Here is a 16,984-nt window from a genome sequence, read left to right as displayed (position 1 = left end):
TCTGTAGGGAGTTGTGAGAAGCAGGACCACACAGTGTCATGCATTAACAGGTCAAAGATGCAGGCTGGCTAAAATACAGTAAGCAACAAAGCTCAAATGTTGCTGTTCTTGCACCTTACACAAAATGTTTTAAAGACTGTGGGGCAAAAATGAGTCCAAGCTTAAGCTCTTGATACCTTGTCATCTCCTTTGTAGACCGTATCAGCACAGACGTTTTTAGTCAAATGAAAACTTTGTGGTTCGAGGTGATTTCCCTCCCACACATAAAGCAAAAAAGCTTCCCAATGCCTAACGTAGGAACCCTCCTCATGGGGGAGGAGACCCTGCATCCTCAGAAGGATGGAAAGGGAGCGTGGTGATCAATATGATCATACAGGGTCAACGTGTCCTTGAGAGACCCGCTGACAAACCATGGTGCTCCCTCACAAAACCTCCTACTAATTTTGGATTCAATTACTCTGAACATGGTGAACAGAGGGAATAATTCTTTCTTCCCGCTGCATGTCCGTTCACTCAAGGGAGTTACTCCTAATGCACATTTGAGAGTGTAATCAGAGAGGCGTAAACTCTAAATCACTACCGAGAATGCCTTGCTTGCCCTAAAAAGACCTGAATCCCAGAATTGTGTGCCCATACTTTATTGTCTGTCCAAAGAAAGTTAGACTAATAGGCTAAGCTACAGTTCACAGTTAAGTCATAATATTTATCTGCATTCACCTGTTTGTAGCAGGTCTTAATAAGAGCAAAAACAAATCCTCTGTCCATGATAGACAACAGGTCATTGAGGAAAAACGCAAGACTGGTGTTGAGCCTTTCGACCATTTCTGTATCCTAGAAAGAAGGAAAAGAAAAATGGGAAAGAAAATGAAGAGCAGCACACTGTATGTGTTCAAGCAATTCCTGGTCTAGGCACCCGCAAACAACATGCAGGAGGTCTGATGCCTGAGCTCTGACTGGGGTTCAGTTTAATTGTTTGCCATTACCTTCTGAAACCGAGAGACTATATCACCAGCAATTGTGCTGACCAAAGCAGTTACATCATCCATGAAACGCTCAGGAAAACGATTCTTTCTTGGCGCATCCAGTTTGTCAGCAAAATACAAATGATGTACCATGCTCTTCACCTATAGGATATAAATTACAACAAAGTCAGTTGCAGTTGTTGCTGTTCATGTTTTAAACTACAAACTGTAAGACAATAAGCAAGGTGTTTCCAGTTTGCTCACCATCAGCTCGAAGAAGAACCAGGCCTGCTGCAGGGCTGCCTCCCGCACACTCCCGCTGCACACGACCCACTGTAAGGCCAGCTCTTCATGGAAAAGCTACACAGATTCAAACTAGAGTTAGCCCAAGCCTCAAGATCAGCTCGCAAAACAGTCCGCATGAGAAATGGTAGCACGGTCCATGGAAAGTATGGCAAACAATGAGGTTAAGCAAAATAAATAACTGGAAACATGACAGCAGTGGTGGCATCCCTTAAAGAAATCCCCAACTAACAATGAAGGATTATGTTATGATATGTGATATGAGAAACGTTTCATAGCATCTTGCTCCAAAATTGAATTTCAAGTGTCAAAAGAATTTTCCACCCACCCTCCCAAAAAAAAAAAAAAGTTTGGTGCTCAAATTAGTTTAGTTTAAAAGTCTACCTTTCTGTCTGGTCTGATTTTTGCAGGAAAAGGGAGTAAAAAGTGGACATATAAAGCGATTTGTACAAAGATGTATATTTACTGTGAGAAAGGACTTAAAACAGTAAGGAGGAAACATGGGGCTAAGAAACACTCTTTGATTCCTTTTCTCGGGAGGACCAACCCACAGACTGCACATTGTCAGTGATCCCATTTTCATTACACAAAAAGTCGGGCATTTTGCCTTTCTGACATTGTTTAGGAGCATCTCGCCTCCTCCAAGGGAGTGCACTTGTAACTCCCATTAACTTTCTAGAGTCACTTTGGATTAACACCTATGTAACAGAGTTCAGCACACAGCTGTAATGCTAGCCATCTAACACATTATAATTTTGCACACAAGAATGTATCATTTACATGTCTAGACAGCACTATTCATATTTTTAAAGAGCCAGTAATAAACTGGCTCCAAACACTATGGACATTAAATCAGACGAGCTACTCCTGCTTATTTTATTCTTCCCAATTCAACTCTGTCAGGATACTTCATATTCACTACAGCCTGGATATTCAGAGGTGCTAAGCAACAGCAGTTCCTAATGACCTCAGAAAAAATCAGGCTGTAAATAAAAGAATAGATTGCATCATGTTTTCAGAATGACTTGACCTCCCTGCCCCACAATATCAATTGTCTTCACTGAAATCTACCTTTTTAGTTGGTAATCGTCCTGTTAATGTTTGTAAGAAACTTGACGTCTCAGTGTGCGAAGACATACGATTACAACTTCGATCCGTAGCCTACGGAGTGGAGATGAATGAATGATGACAGGACATTAAAGTTTGCTGTGGATGGGTTTTGCAGCTCAAGGACAATGTACGTTTACAAAAATACTGTTCCGACGGTAGGCTTTTACTGTCTTTACAACTTTTTATGCATTCTCAAACTCTTACTCATTATAGATTTGGTTTTAACAAAATGACAGTACTTTTTATTGGTTTAAGACATACAGGCTATTTAAATAACTGCATGTTCTTATGCACAAAGACACTTAATGCTGCAAAGCATGAAACTTTTTCATCATTGTATTTTATCAACATGCATATGTCAAGGAGGTAATACTTGAAATTTCAGTCCGTACCTCTCAATCTACCAGAGACCAAGCACGTGGGGATGTACCCCACAGCGATGCTGCTACTGGCACAGGTAATGAGAAAATTACTGAAGTTCTGTTTCTGCTGAAAATAATTTGCCATGAGTGCAAGTGAACTCCGACTGAATAATTCTGGAAGACTAATAAACTTGCAAGGAGGTGCAGTTGAGAGGTACGTTCAGGGCAACCATGCAGTGGAAAGCAGCAGGCAACAGGGGCTAAATAAATTAACTCTTTCTGACTGAAGCTGCTATAAAGTTTTCATACTTTGCAACACAGAACAGATACAATTGGCCCTAGCAAGTCACTGGTTCCAGCACTCAAATTTACATGTTTTAAGAGAGAATTTTACATGTGGTAATCAATTTTGGTTTAACAATATTCCACTCAAATAGTCATGAAGGATTACTTGATGATGAATAATAAATGCTTGATGAAAATGGTAAAATGGTTCACAACATCAAAAGAAATGGCAAACATGGACAAAACTATGAAGCTGTGATTAATGTTCCCACTTAGAAATGTGTTCCACCTGAAGTTGAAACTAGAGAGAGAGGAAGACAGAGAGAGAGAGACAGACAGACAGACAGAGAAAAGAAAACAAAAAGAAAAGCAGTCACAGCATTTACATTTCACAGACCAGCAACCACTGAAATGAAAGAAGGGGGCACGTTCACGCATTTGCGGTTTTTCATGCAGTGTGGTGAGGCGGTGGTGGAGGAGATGCTAATTTATAAAGTAAAAGTCACATAATTTTCAAGGAATAAATACATAATTAAAAAAACACCAAACCACCAAAATTGGAGTATGCACTGAAAGGAAGATATTCTACAGGAAAACATCAGGGAAAACAAAGCCAGAAAAACCTCTACTGAAGACACCACCTGTGTTGACTCTGCACTTGGGCTGGGGTTGGATCCCCATGGGGCTGCTTTTGGACCACCAGTGTTTACCCAGGAATTGGAGCGGTCTAAACCCTGGGCATGTAATAGAAAGCAGTTGGGAAAGGAAAGAAATATTACATGTTGCATGCCATACAGTAGTCAAAGTTTAGTCCTTAAAAGCAATCAAACTGGGTACACCGCAAACACATCATCAAATAGCACTGTTACAGCAGCCTGAATTCTCAGGTGTCTGTTGAGACATTTTAGTCCAGAGGATTATTTCATATCTCATCACATACATACATCACATTAATCCTGTCAACAGCTCTGGTCCAACCTGTCTTATCTGTAATGGTTAACATTCAAAAACTATCCTCCTGAAAAATCCCACTCTTTCATCAGTTTAAACCCATTCACTTCAGTAGATGGAGCCAGCCTAGACTCAGGGTGTGGCAGAGGAAAATTGGTGCACAGATGTGAAAACCATAAAGGATGCTCTCTGAGGTTTCTGCCACTGTCAGGGTAGACTGCTTGTTAGCCCACAGCGCAGAAGCTCTATAAGCCTTACAGAAACACTGAGGCACTTCAAAGAGACTGACTGTCAGCTCTCACAAGGTTTCCTACTCATGGAATAAAAATGCAGCACCACTGGCAGAGTAACCCTGTGAACAGGATCTCACACAGACACTTGGGTATTTCCTCTGGGCAGCGCAGCACATACCTTTTCTGGAACCAACCTGCTTGGCAAAGCAAAATATCTGAAAAATCATCCTGCTTTGTAAAAGCTCAGTCTAGTTTGTACTCCAAATTCTACTCCTGCAATGGATCATATGGGCAAAAATACTGTGAATCCCTCCTCTCTCTCCACTCCCTTCTCCTCTCAAGACACTTAGAAAGAAGAACGGGAAAAGTTTAAACTTGTGTCATCACCCAGGCTGTTCCCAAGTCAGGAACACCCAGTGGGATGCAACAGATTTTCCTGGGTCCCAGGAACCAGCTCTAACAGAGACAGTTTGGCAATGCCACAATGGAATAGCAGTTCCGTATAAGTTCCACACATTGGTTTTGACCCTTACCTGAGTGAGAGCCTTCAATCCTAGTTTCTGTGCCAGCTTGGGGCTTTTTCCCAATACATGAAAGCAAAAGTGCAGCCCATCTCATCACAGCGATTATCATCAGCTGCGACGTCCACCAAGCCTAACAATCTATTCTCTCAGCAATGAAAAAGCCACCTCAAGGTTGAACCCAGAGTGAGAGCTGTAACCTGGGATTCAAACCATTAATCCATGAAGCTATCCTCTATGCAGAGTACAGCAATGCTGTAATTTTGCTTAAGATGTCCAATAAAAAAAAATACTGAACACACATAAGGAGAGCATTTTAATCTCAATTACTTCTTGGAAGAAATAAATCAAAGTGCTCTGCCCTGCTCAGACCCATAAACATGCTTTATTTTGCTCACAGTGAATTAAAGTCGAAAGGACTTTGCAGAATGCTGAACTAAGCTCATGTTTTGTAAAATCAGATCTAATTTTGAAAATGCCTTTATCACACTCACATTTCTGCTCACAGCCTTCCTAATCATGTCACTCTGGTTCTGGAGATAAAGTCAAACATATACCATGTTTGCAGAAGTAGAAGTAATTTTGTATAAGTCTGAAAAGGGAAATATTCTTCCCTCTTTGGAAAATAAGAGTACAAGAGTTTCTTCTTGCTTGGTAGAGTCACTCAAAAGTTCACAAAACTGCTATTAGATCCTGTTCTACCTCTGGGGTTGAACCTGCAGCTGGATCTGTGCAGGAACATGACACATATTGGCAAAAATCCACTGTCAGAGCAATGAAACTCTACGATCTTTTCTGGGTTTTCCCAGCACATCTCAAACAGTTCACAACACATAAAGTGTAAAATCTCACTATAGGTCTTTTTAGACACTTAATAAATTTGCTTTAGTAGGGCATAAAATTTACACGGCTTCAATTCACAAATGAAGGCTAATTAAGTGGCAGACCTAAAACTTCCTCTGTTAGGAAAATACAGAGAAACCTTCCAAACCCTGCAAAGGGGATGACTATTTGAACTTTCAAAATTAAGTAAGAAGCTGATAAATAGGAGACTTAAAGCATATTTACCAAACCTATAAATATCTTTCAGTACAATAAAAAAAAAAAATACAGGACTCGTCTCAATTCTATCAAACAACAAAACACTATTTGGTTTTTTTAAAGCAGAAAGCCTCCCACAATAGATTCTAATTTGAAGTGCAGGTTCCTTATTTGGGTATATGTGCTTAAACCATTAACTAGGAGAAACAGAATAGGAGGTTTTGAACCCTTTTACTCATTTCAGCATTTCAAGAAGTGTCTTATTTTTGTGTCTTATTAACAAGCAGAAATAATGATATTCAACCACAAGTCTGCATAGTCAGACTGAGCTTAATTTCTGATGCTCAGACTACCCTAAAGGAAAATTTTCCCTCAACAATTGTTCACAGAATAGGTTTTTCTTTAAAGCCTGGAGAACACTTCTAGAAGAAAATCTCTCTTCATTTTGTATTGTGACATTATTCACTAAGCCAGCACGTGTTAAACTTCTGATAGCCTGTGTAAATTCCATATGCACATTAGTGCCTATGGCATTTCACAAAAGGTCAGGGTTGTTTAATTAGCAAGACAGTGAAGTGGTCTTTAAAATATTTTAAGACTTCTAAGTCCAAAATTTGATGTAAGAAATAACAATTTGCCTTCCCACATTTCTTCAGCATCTTACTTGGTCAGCAAGTTATGTTGTTATTCATTTCAAATTGGTAACCTCTTTCTGAAATGATGTTTTTCTTGCTGTATAGAAAACCCAGGACCAACCAGTGTCAAGCCTGCTTAGTCAGGTTGATGACTTTATTAACAAACCTGCTCACTGATCTTCCAAAGGATCGAACGTAACAGCTCTCTGAAAGGGCTCAGGAGTTCATCTGTGCTGGAAGAGCGAAGGGTCACAGGTGGGAAAGCGTCTCATCTTTGTGCAAGTTATCACAGTTCGAAGATTAAAAAAGAGAACCCCAAACAAGCTAAAGCACCCCTCTTGGGGAAGGGAATTACCAACACAGCAGGTGTGCCCTGGCTCATCCCACTATTTTAGGCGCAAAACTGAAGTACTCAAATTGGGACCGTAGCAGTCCTACGTACTTGGAAATCATTAGTGAGGGACAGGCCCTTCTGCAGTAGGTGCATATACTGAGCCCTTAAGAGCCCAAGTAAGACCACGTCAGATGCTTTGCACTGATGTGCCCACACTGGAAAGTCACTTTTAGGTGTGGGGAGTCAGTGTGGGTGCAGAGTTAGCACACCATAAATTCACACTGCAGCTCAGCTGGCTGGACTACAGCTGACTCGCTAACCATCCAAAATCCTCTCTGGCCCATGCAGGGAATAGGAATGCTCCTGCTGTGTGCAAGATACCTGCTCTGGACATAAATATTAGAGAAAGCATCTGAGCAGCCGTTAGTGCTGAATGCAGAGGAGAAGAGAGAGTTTTGGTTTGGGAGGTGAGAGTAGGATCGCAGGGTGGCAAGGGAGGTGATGCAAGGTTTGGGGAGACATAACCAGAGGATATGGCTGCTGGCCATGTGAAAAGTGAGGTAGTAAAACCGTTCTTGTCCTACTGGTCTTGGGGAGACAAGTCCAGAAGGACTCTTGCCCCTAGCCACCACATTTGTGAAAGTAACACTGACAGAATGGTCTCCAACGAGTCAGAGAGAGCAGCAACTATTTTCAAGGAGCAGAGTTTCAGCAGTGTTACCAGCAACTGCTGGAAAAAAAAGTCTGAGAAGGGGCCATTAGTAGGGACATCTTTTCATAGGGAAAAAAATAACAAAAACTTCCCTGTTATTTAAAGATTAAATAAAAGATGCTGAAGTTCCTGGAAGACCCTCAGCAGTGTATGCATACCTTACTGCCAATGATTGAGCGAACTTCATCGTCCGGTGAGGTGGGGGTCCCAGATATATCTGGGTTGCTGTTACTGAGGCTCCGTGAGCGGTTCAAGTTAAGGCTTGCCGGTCGGACAGCAGATCGAGCCATGGTGGCATAATGCACCGATCCCCCTAAGCCACCAGGACCTACAGGGATGTACATCCTGTTAGATCAGCAGTCAGAGCCTTGATCCCATGCTGCTTTACACCAGCCCGATGCAGCAAACCCTTTGGATAACCGGTAGGTCTGGCCCATAAGGAAATCTTCCCTATGCCTTCCCCTGCCTGGTTCTCCAAGGCAAGCAGCAGGGAGAAAGAGGTGGGATTAAAAACCTGTTTTATCCACTGATCTGTGGGAAGCAGGAAGCTCCCTGTGGATTTAGGCAGCCAGTGTAAGGTATGTCTTTAGTTAAAGGGGTATTTTCCAGACTCCACACTTGAAAACCACCAAAGGACTGGGCACAGTTTTAAGTACAAAACCTTCTCAACACCTCTCAGAGGTTTTCCACTCCATGCAAGAAGCAAGTGCTGTGCACAACAGTCCTTCCAGAGCCTAGTTTTCTGTGGCTGTCATTCACACCACCTCTTCCCTCACACAGATATATCCCTTGTTCTCAGCAGGAGTGGAATTAATTTGTTTCCCTCCTGTACCCAGATTGTGTTTTCAAGTACTTCATGCTCTTCTGCCAGTGTTTCAACTTCTGCTGGAACTGGATAAAAGTCCAAAAGTACTAGCGAAGGAGACTGGGAAACGTGAGAGGCCAAGAGTGTACCACATCTGTCTAACCTGCCACAGAAAAAAAACCCTAAAAAACCTAGCATTTTTCCATAATTTAGCCTCATGGCCTTTCAGGGGTGACACTGTTATTTAAGACCATCAAACAGTTAAATTTCTGACATAGCTAACTGTTATTAAACTCATCTTGTAAATGGCTACACTGGATCATAGAAGAAGTTAATAACAGGGCTTGGCAAGGAACCTGCCACACAGTTGAAGCTCAAGAAAACCTGCCAGCAAGCAATTTCTGCTTGCTTTTAACACACTGTGACTTGAAATAAAATGAAAAAAAAAAAAAAAGCTACCTGGTGATGGTGAGTTGGGATAGGTATTTGGTAGGCGAAAAACATAATAAATATAGGAGGCAAGAAGGCTGTTTCTGCCATGCTGGTCCTGGTTTCCATCCAAGTTCTTGTGAAGTCTGTTTATGATTGATGCCATCGCTTCAAAAGATGCTTGGCCCAGGTTAACTGAAAGTAATAAGTGAGGAGTTTGTTTTAGACTGCAGCAGTACCCATGAGCAAATCCTAAACACACACTCTGTCCACCTTCTAAAGGATAAATTGTGAAGCTTGTTAGAGTATAGCAAGCATTTCTCATGAAAAACTGAACCTGGTATTTGAACTGGGTCTAATAAAAACCTTGACAGGAAGACAGGTGTTGCAGTGATGTGGTTCCACTTTTATTAATAACAAATTTAATGAATTTAGGTCTGATTTCTGGAACCAGCCCAACTTTGGGTATCAACTGCAACGGTAACAAGATTAAATCCTTGCTTAATAGATGGATAATATCCTTTGGATATTTATCATACTTTTCGCAGTTCATGATTTCTTCCATTTAAGCCTTAGCCAAAATGTAAAAGATATCAAAAAGAACAATTCCATTGTGTTTTGGAAAAATGTCTGTTCTAAAAATGAGCACAGAAATCTACACATGGACCAAGGTAGATATTCTAAACAAATTAGGGATGAAGCAGACACCAGCTGGAGACTGTAAATCTTAGGTTTTTAAAAACTAGACACCCATGTCCTCAGTGCTCCATACAGACAAACCAAGCCAATACAGAGCACCTAAACAGTGAAAGAGCTTGAAAACATAAAATAAAAATTCAAGCAAAATTCTTCCCCAGAAAGATAACCCTTCTAAAATAAGTTATTGCTATTTCCAAAGCAGTCTTAGATACGAATATTCCATGTCCATGTCCAAAACATCTCGACTGCTATTTTAAATACTAAGGATCTAATCCTGACACCCACTTCAGACTTTTTTTGTACTGCCAGAGCATCGTGCGTAACAGGGAGCAAAGGGAGGGATTATTCATGCTGACAGTATGAGATCCACAATAGCTACAGGAACACAGAGCATCTGCCTCTTCTTATCTTACCTACTTCAAGATTTTCCAAGGTGACTAGTAAGGTTGAAATTCTTACTTTCAGAATATCAGTATGGGACACCTGAAAAGGCTGCAGTGCTAGGAAAATGCTGAGCATCCAACTTATCAAAGTCAGGCTCCTTTCTGATGTCCCAGTTTGGACACCAAATTACTAGTCGTTCTTGGAAAACTTTGTATTAAATACTGTCCCTGTATGTATCACTACTGATCCGGATGCCAGCATGTTTTATTTGGAAGACACATGGTATATTAGCAGCACTAAATTAAAGCATAAAAATGGACTTTTTGATTTCTACATAAATGTGATAAAATTGGAAGTGTCAAAGTTTCAGCTATGTAATTCTCCATAAAACTTAAATAGAATACCTATTTGGCCTGCAATGACAGGAGGTCTTACTACCAGAAGAATCAGTTTGTCAAGCAGGAGATGAAGAAATCGCACTACCGGCTCCAGTTGAGAGGAATTTAGAGCTGAAATGCTGCTCTTCAGTTCATTTTCCAAGTTGTTTTCCATAATTCTCATGTCTCCTATTCGCACAGGGAACATGTGCTCATCCAGAGCATGGACAAGTGCAAAGAACTTGTCAAGATAAGGGTCCTACAAGCAAGCAAAAAACCCCCCAGTAATCAGCAAAAAGTTCCAAAAGTAACTCCACTTTCTAAGGATTTGTATCTCATGGATGGATTCTTTCCCTCCTTCTTCTGTCTGCCTATTTAATATCACCAAATTAGCAGAAACTCAGCATCTTTGAGAGTTCTGCCTGTACATCTAATTCAACTGATACCAGTTCAGAAATTGTCAGGGCAAAATTAGAGGACCCACAGACCAAGTATTCTTTGAAAAACAGACAAAAATGCACTAAAATCACGTTACTGTCTATAGCACAAATAAAATACACAGAAAACATCAAAATACGGGGAGTTAATAAAAGTTGAAACGATTAGTCAAAATCATTGTCATCTTTCTTTTCAGATCAAAGAAAGATGAAAAACACATCAAGAAACAGGAGGCAGGGGGGAAAAGGTAAAACAAGAAAACATCATACGCCTGGACTGTATGTTAGATCTGTTCTATTAAACACAACAGCCTGAGGGCTGAAAACACTGTTGGCCATTCAACCCTTGTGAATAAAGGCCAAACTGCTCATATTTTTAAGCAGAACTTCTCAAATATACTTACAGCAGAATATGGAATAAAAGGTCTGCTGGCTCAGAACTGAAAATAAGATTGTAATTTCTACAAGTAATTATAGTCTTCATAATATCAACTTTGACAGTCTTTCAACTGTCAAAAGGCTATCAAACTCTTTGTATTACAATGGCTGCTCTTAACATTTACCTGAGTGTGGAGGGATGATACAGCAACAACTTCTACATTGAAAACCCCTTTGTGGTTATCCACCCACTTCATGCCAGGGAGTGGAACCTGCAGGTTAATGGGAAGACAAATGAGGACATGCCACAAGGCAGAGCTCTAGGCACTTCTAATTACAGTTGCCATTTCTTTTCCTTTTATTGTCAGATCATACACACATGCCCCCACACAAACACACATATCTACCTAAACTTAACAGTATTTAAGAAATAACTAACCTAAGAGTTAAAGATACACAGGCAGGCGCACGCACACACACACAAAAACACACATTCTCTCACTTTTTAACAGAAGTATTCTTCTGCTGATTTTCAGCATGAAGGACAACTCACCTCTGGAGAAAGCACTGAATAAGCCTGTGGTGGTTTTTCCAATGAAACAGGTAGGCAGAACTGACCAGTCTTTAACCGTCCGTTTTGAAGCATTGGTATCCACTTTAAGGAGAAGGAATTAACAAAAGAAAAAACAAAAACATACACTTGTTAAGGCTTTCTTGAACCTTGCAGGCTTGATTGTCAAATTCTGAAATTCTACAATAGCATGTGAGTTAACAATGATGCTAAAAATTGTTGTTTATGAAATGGCCTATGAATATATCCTGTGCTGAAAAACACAAAGACTGAAAGCACTCACAGTGTATCCGACTGGAGTCTCCAGGGGGGTGTTTTGTTTTTGTTGGCAACTGACGTGGTAGAAAGTAAAAAGCAGGTGGTGGTGATCGGTTAAAGTGGCTGGAAGCTTAATCTTGATTTCCTCATGAAAATCAGGTGATCTGTGCAGAGACCAGACACTCAGCTGAGTCATCAATACAAACAGTGTGGTTTACTACCTCACACTCAAGACCGAATCCTTTGAGTTAGAGTATCCGGAGGAAAGTAAGTATGTGGACTATTCTAAGGGATTAAAGCTTCACTTTCTCATCACCAAGGACTGGAAAAACTTCACATATGCATTTACAGTCCACAAAAAATGAAAGCAGCAGCCCCCTCCTCACACAGCCACTCTGAACCGTGCTGCTCCCCTTGAGCAATAAACTCAAGTTGTCTCAAGATGGAGACTGCCCCAGCCCCCAGCCTGCAGGGCAGGATTTTCTCCCTGGTACAGCTACAAAGATTATCAACACGTTAAGGCCAGGTTCAGCACTCCTTACTCTGGCTGAAAAGAAATTATTTTCAAGACCAATTACTGCCAATCAGTAACTAAAGTCCAAAAGGCTCCAGCAAAATTACGAAGCACATTCTAACATGAGTTTATAACGTAAATCTTCATGACTACTAACTTGAAGCTTGTACTTACAGCATCTGCTGAGCTGGGCTACGTGCTGAGGATTACAGCCCCTGACACAATGTTGGTTTGTACCACAGCAAACAAAGACTCCGGCTCCTACTCATCGCAAAACTCCAACAACAGTATCAACTGACACTGCAGTTGTTGTGACTGCTGTCCAGAGAGTCATTGTTAAATAATTAACACTGAGACAGAGTCACTGGTGAGTTACTCCACTATTCACACTGGTAAAACTTCCTTTGGGTGCGATCACACTACCCATATGGAGCCGTGTCCTTTCACAAGTTGTCATGTGTTTTACCTGTTGTGATATACTACAGCTGTGTAGGCTTCTTTGGAAAATTCAGGACAGCTAGATTTGCCAAAGATGACCTGCAAAAAGGAAAACAACCACAGAAATCCCCCTATAAAACTGTGCCAAGAATTTGTTCCATAATCTCAGAGAGTCGTTTACAGCTCCATTCACAAGTCTGTGCAGCTGTGTACAGTTACATCTGCTTGTTATGTGCCCCTTCACTTACATGCAGTTTTACTTAGTCACTGAAGAGTTCACAGTTTTAATAATCCCAGTTACACATGCACACATATATGGCTGAAGAACTGATGAATGTAACCACCCCTACGCAGATCTTCACCAGGTGTTGATCACTTCTGGCCCTGAACAAAAGTATAACTACCACCTTTAATTTTTCTGGCATAGAGGCAAAGATGCTATTCCAAATGCAAGGGTGTCCACCGCAAACATCTCAGGTTAAAGTACTAGCTACTGCAGTGTTACTTTGCAAACCGTATACAAACATACTCTTTGTTCTGAAATACTGTAATTTTATATTCCTCTGGACTTGTAATTTTTAGATTTATTTCTGTGAAGTTTTCTTTAATACAGTGATTTTATGACTGCAACACGTACTCTGCCTTATCGGCATGCAGCATTCCCATAGAGTGCAAAGTACTTCCCTTACCGGCATAGCATTGCTAGGGTCCTCTCCATACATGAACTGCACTTTTACTGTGATATTCCTGGCAGATCCTTGGCGGTTAGCAAAGTTAAGGCTCTGAGGATAAACATAAAGAAGATTCCTGCAAGAGACAAAGGCATCAGGTGAGCATCTCTATGTGAGAATGAGAGGGTTCACGCCTTTATCAATGCTATTACTTCAACATCTATGGAAACAGTCAAAGTGAAGGGTTTGACATTTTCCAGTAGCCAGGTGGTCTTTTCATCAACAAAAGTGCGCACCTGTATGAGCAATTTGATAATTACCACTTATTTTAGACATCAAAAGTCATAATTTTTTGAACTGCATAATATTGTTAAATAGTTCCTGTTTATATAGGTACATGAAAAATACATCTAAAAATTTTCCAGTGATTCTACAATCTAAGAAGTTAACGTGGAAAGAAAACATATGAATAAAGCAGCACTGAGAAGCGTTCATTTGCTCAGCACAGAGTGGCTGGTTCCTGTTAAACACCCTCCTTTGTGACCTTCCTTTCCCCCTCCCCCTCCTTTTTTTTTTAAAAAAAATCTCCTTACATCGTGATGACTTCAGGTTACACCTCTCCTCTGAAAATGGATTAAACTAAATAGCTATCTGTAGCTTCAGCAGCTATGCAATCCTTGCAATGACTCAGATGGAACAGTGTCTCCAATTCCATGCCTGAATACCACACTTTGGGAAGGACGGGGACCAACTAGAAAAATCACATCTAAGAAGCCAGAATAGTCAGGAGCTTTGGAAAACAGCGGGGATGGCCAGACTGAACCAGGACTGTTTAGTTTTGAGGGAATGGCTGGTGCCACAGGTAATGACAACACTCCCAGGTAGCTAAAGAACTGCTGCAAAGACCAAAGTAATAAAGTGATCATCACATCCACAGGGAATATGACAGGATGTAATGGGCTGAAATTGCAGCACAGGAGATTTAGATTAGATAAGAGTGAAAATGTTCTGACTGTAAGGCTAGTTAAGCAGTAGAACAAATTGCCTGGGAAGGGTGTGAAATCTCCATTTTCTGGTAGCTTTTGAGGACATGTGAGGCCAAGACCTGTCTGGATCAGTTTATAGGCAACGTCAACCTTCACTGCAGGGTTGGGGGTAACATTTTGGAGGCCCCTTCCAGCTCCATTTCTCCCAGTCTACGATTACTTTCAACGCAAGAGTGACAAGATGTGAAATTCTGCGATATTTTCCGTCCTCTTAGCCCTGCTGAGCCCCTGCCAACAAAATGCAAGTTGGATTCACACATCGTTAGCAAAACCGTCCGCTGCAAGCCCCCGCCTGCCCTACCAGCAAGTAATTTATACCTGCAGAAAGTCCTTTGCATGTCCTTTTAGAGACAAAAAAAAAGCCCTTGAATGATTGCACTCAACAGACTCGATTATTCAAAGGAAATACACCTTCTTTTACCCCCGAACAAGTAAAGTGTATGAGTTCTTACACATCTTTTAAAAGTCTGCCTGGAAATCCCCTTTCCATCTCCCACATAGCCCTGCCCACCAGACCAGCATCATTCCCCCTTGGACATCCCAGCTTCTATGGCTCCAACAAGAGGAACCGAGAGGGATGCTCACCACAGGCTGCTGGGCAGCCCAGTGGTTCAGTGGGAGGTCCATGTCACTGCTTGGCACCTGCTAGGGATAAAAGACTGGCATGCTGCATTTTGCTCCAACAATGAAGCAACAATTCTGTAACAAGCCCTGGTTTGTAAGGCAAGAGGAAAAAGAGGTTCCCTTCCCCTCTGTCCCCCTCGGGGAACTATTCAGTGAATCTGAACACAATTTGTAAGTAATTTCCAACTGTTCCTTGTCCCAGAGAGACAAGAGACAAGAGACAACAGATGGGCACAGAAAACTGAAGCGAGGAGCACAGCAGGGCAACATTTTAAGCATAATAAAGCAGCCATTACAGAGTGCTGGCACCAGTAGATTGAAAACAAAAAGACACTTTTTTTGATTGTCAGGGGGGGCGGTAATTCGGTTGCTCAGTGAAGGCACCTGGCACCTTTTTCGATGCCATGAGTACCCAATGCGCACCGGGCTAGCAGTGGGTCAGTCTCCTGGCGGAGCGGCTGGGAAGGTGGGCTGCCCCAGGCTGCCTGCAATTGCACCAGGCATCAGGATCTTGTCAAATGAATCCCATCTGAGGACTTGGTTCCGATGGCCACTCCCTTCGCCCCCCAGTACCCAAGGGTACTCCCTTCTATAGAGGAACAGGCTAATCCTGGTCCTACAGAATTCCCTAAGAGTCTCTGAAGGAAAGGGTACCTCCTCCAGGTCTGTACCTGCACAGAGCAGCCCAGCTGTACAGCTCCAGGAGGCTACACGGGGCAGCATATGAAGCCAGGCTCTTTTCCACCCCTCCAGGCACAGGAATATGCTTAGCTGGCATGTGGGAATTTCTTCCCTTTCAAGTCCTTCATGGTGAATTAAGTTTTTGAATCCCATCCCCATTGGTCACTTTGCCTAATCAACGCTCTCTTACTATTTCAGAGGGGGCTTGTGCCGTTTTTGTTACTCTACTAAATTACTTTGTTCTGGCATGAATACATTTGCTCCTTGATGTTCTTTTTAAAATGAAAATGGATATGAAAATTTACTCTAAAATGTACATTGCTCATAAAACTTTTATTAAGTATTATTAGTGCTTAAGAGAAGGATTTAATGTATTTGTGAAGCCAGGCTACAGGATCCCTATATTAAAACCAGTCTTATGCTTAGGACTGATTTATGCTGAATAGCAGAGATGAGCCTAAACCAAGCTTGCAGTTCTCCTACCGCCTCTTCTGCCAAGGCTTGGCCTGCTGGGAGCAAAGGGGATGTTTCACCAATTTGATGCCACTCTAGGAAGAGGGTGCTAGAGACCTACAAGCAGACACTACAGCTGATGTTACGTGTCAGGCAGGGCTTTGCCTGCATTCATAACAAGCAGCACTGGAGGAAACGCACAGGGTGCTCCCCCACTCACTGCCTCTCAAGCCCTTGTCACGTGAAAGGCTCAGAGGACAGTTATCCCACATTTCATCAGGAAGAAGCTCACCTTGCACAGATCCCACTGTAAGACAGGGGAGCAATGGATGCTTGCTCCTGTTCAGGCAGCTTCTCTCCAGAGGGCTTCCTACTACAGGCATCTTCCTTTTGTGGAAAATTTACACAGGAGGGGAAAAAATCCCCCAGCTTCCAAATCAGAACATGACCCCAAATGAAAAATCCTATTTTACCTTACCCTGCATAGGTAAAAGCTGTGGATCCTCCTGTCTACCATAAGCGCAGTTACAAGAGCCATGGAAAGAGACTGACAGCTGAAAAACTGATAGGAACATGATAAATCTCTTGAAGGAACCGATACCCCTGTCTAACAGCCACCCTGGCAGGCTGACTTCTTGGTTTCTCCTCTGTTACTCTCTCTCCTTTGATTCATTATCTCTCAAGTTCTCATCTTACTATTTGTGTGCACAAATACCAGGACTCAGTAGACTTTGTAGGGCACCAGAGGCGTAACCACCATCCTCTGAAAA

At 41.8% G+C, this 16,984-nt stretch overlaps 1 protein-coding gene across 8 annotated transcripts in view; it reads right to left on the bottom strand.

Annotated features, from left to right (window-relative positions):
• DOCK7 (dedicator of cytokinesis 7) overlaps positions 1 to 16,984 on the bottom strand; it is a 107,041-nt gene that overhangs the window by 32,514 nt on the left and 57,543 nt on the right. For 3 of the 8 annotated variants that reach the window (XM_056355658.1, XM_056355659.1, XM_056355660.1), the window contains exons 15-27: positions 13,429 to 13,546; positions 12,768 to 12,838; positions 11,813 to 11,951; positions 11,512 to 11,613; positions 11,144 to 11,230; positions 10,171 to 10,402; positions 8,714 to 8,878; positions 7,608 to 7,777; positions 3,664 to 3,756; positions 2,337 to 2,426; positions 1,227 to 1,322; positions 984 to 1,124; positions 718 to 831 (exon numbers count right to left, since the gene is read on the bottom strand). In XM_056355658.1, the coding sequence (XP_056211633.1) occupies positions 718 to 831; positions 984 to 1,124; positions 1,227 to 1,322; positions 2,337 to 2,426; positions 3,664 to 3,756; positions 7,608 to 7,777; positions 8,714 to 8,878; positions 10,171 to 10,402; positions 11,144 to 11,230; positions 11,512 to 11,613; positions 11,813 to 11,951; positions 12,768 to 12,838; positions 13,429 to 13,546 (1,618 nt within the window). Of the gene's footprint in view, positions 1 to 717; positions 832 to 983; positions 1,125 to 1,226; positions 1,323 to 2,336; positions 2,427 to 3,663; positions 3,757 to 7,607; positions 7,778 to 8,713; positions 8,879 to 10,170; positions 10,403 to 11,143; positions 11,231 to 11,511; positions 11,614 to 11,812; positions 11,952 to 12,767; positions 12,839 to 13,428; positions 13,547 to 16,984 lie in introns of those variants that run through there. The other 5 variants (XM_056355661.1, XM_056355662.1, XM_056355663.1 and 2 more) reach the window with 3 other exon arrangements.

The sequence above is a fragment of the Falco biarmicus genome, chromosome 11 (assembly GCF_023638135.1).
Source record: "Falco biarmicus isolate bFalBia1 chromosome 11, bFalBia1.pri, whole genome shotgun sequence".
NCBI lineage: Eukaryota > Metazoa > Chordata > Aves > Falconiformes > Falconidae > Falco > Falco biarmicus.
The sequence above is the reverse complement of the archived record's forward strand: the minus strand, read 5'-3'. Positions and strand labels throughout refer to the sequence as shown.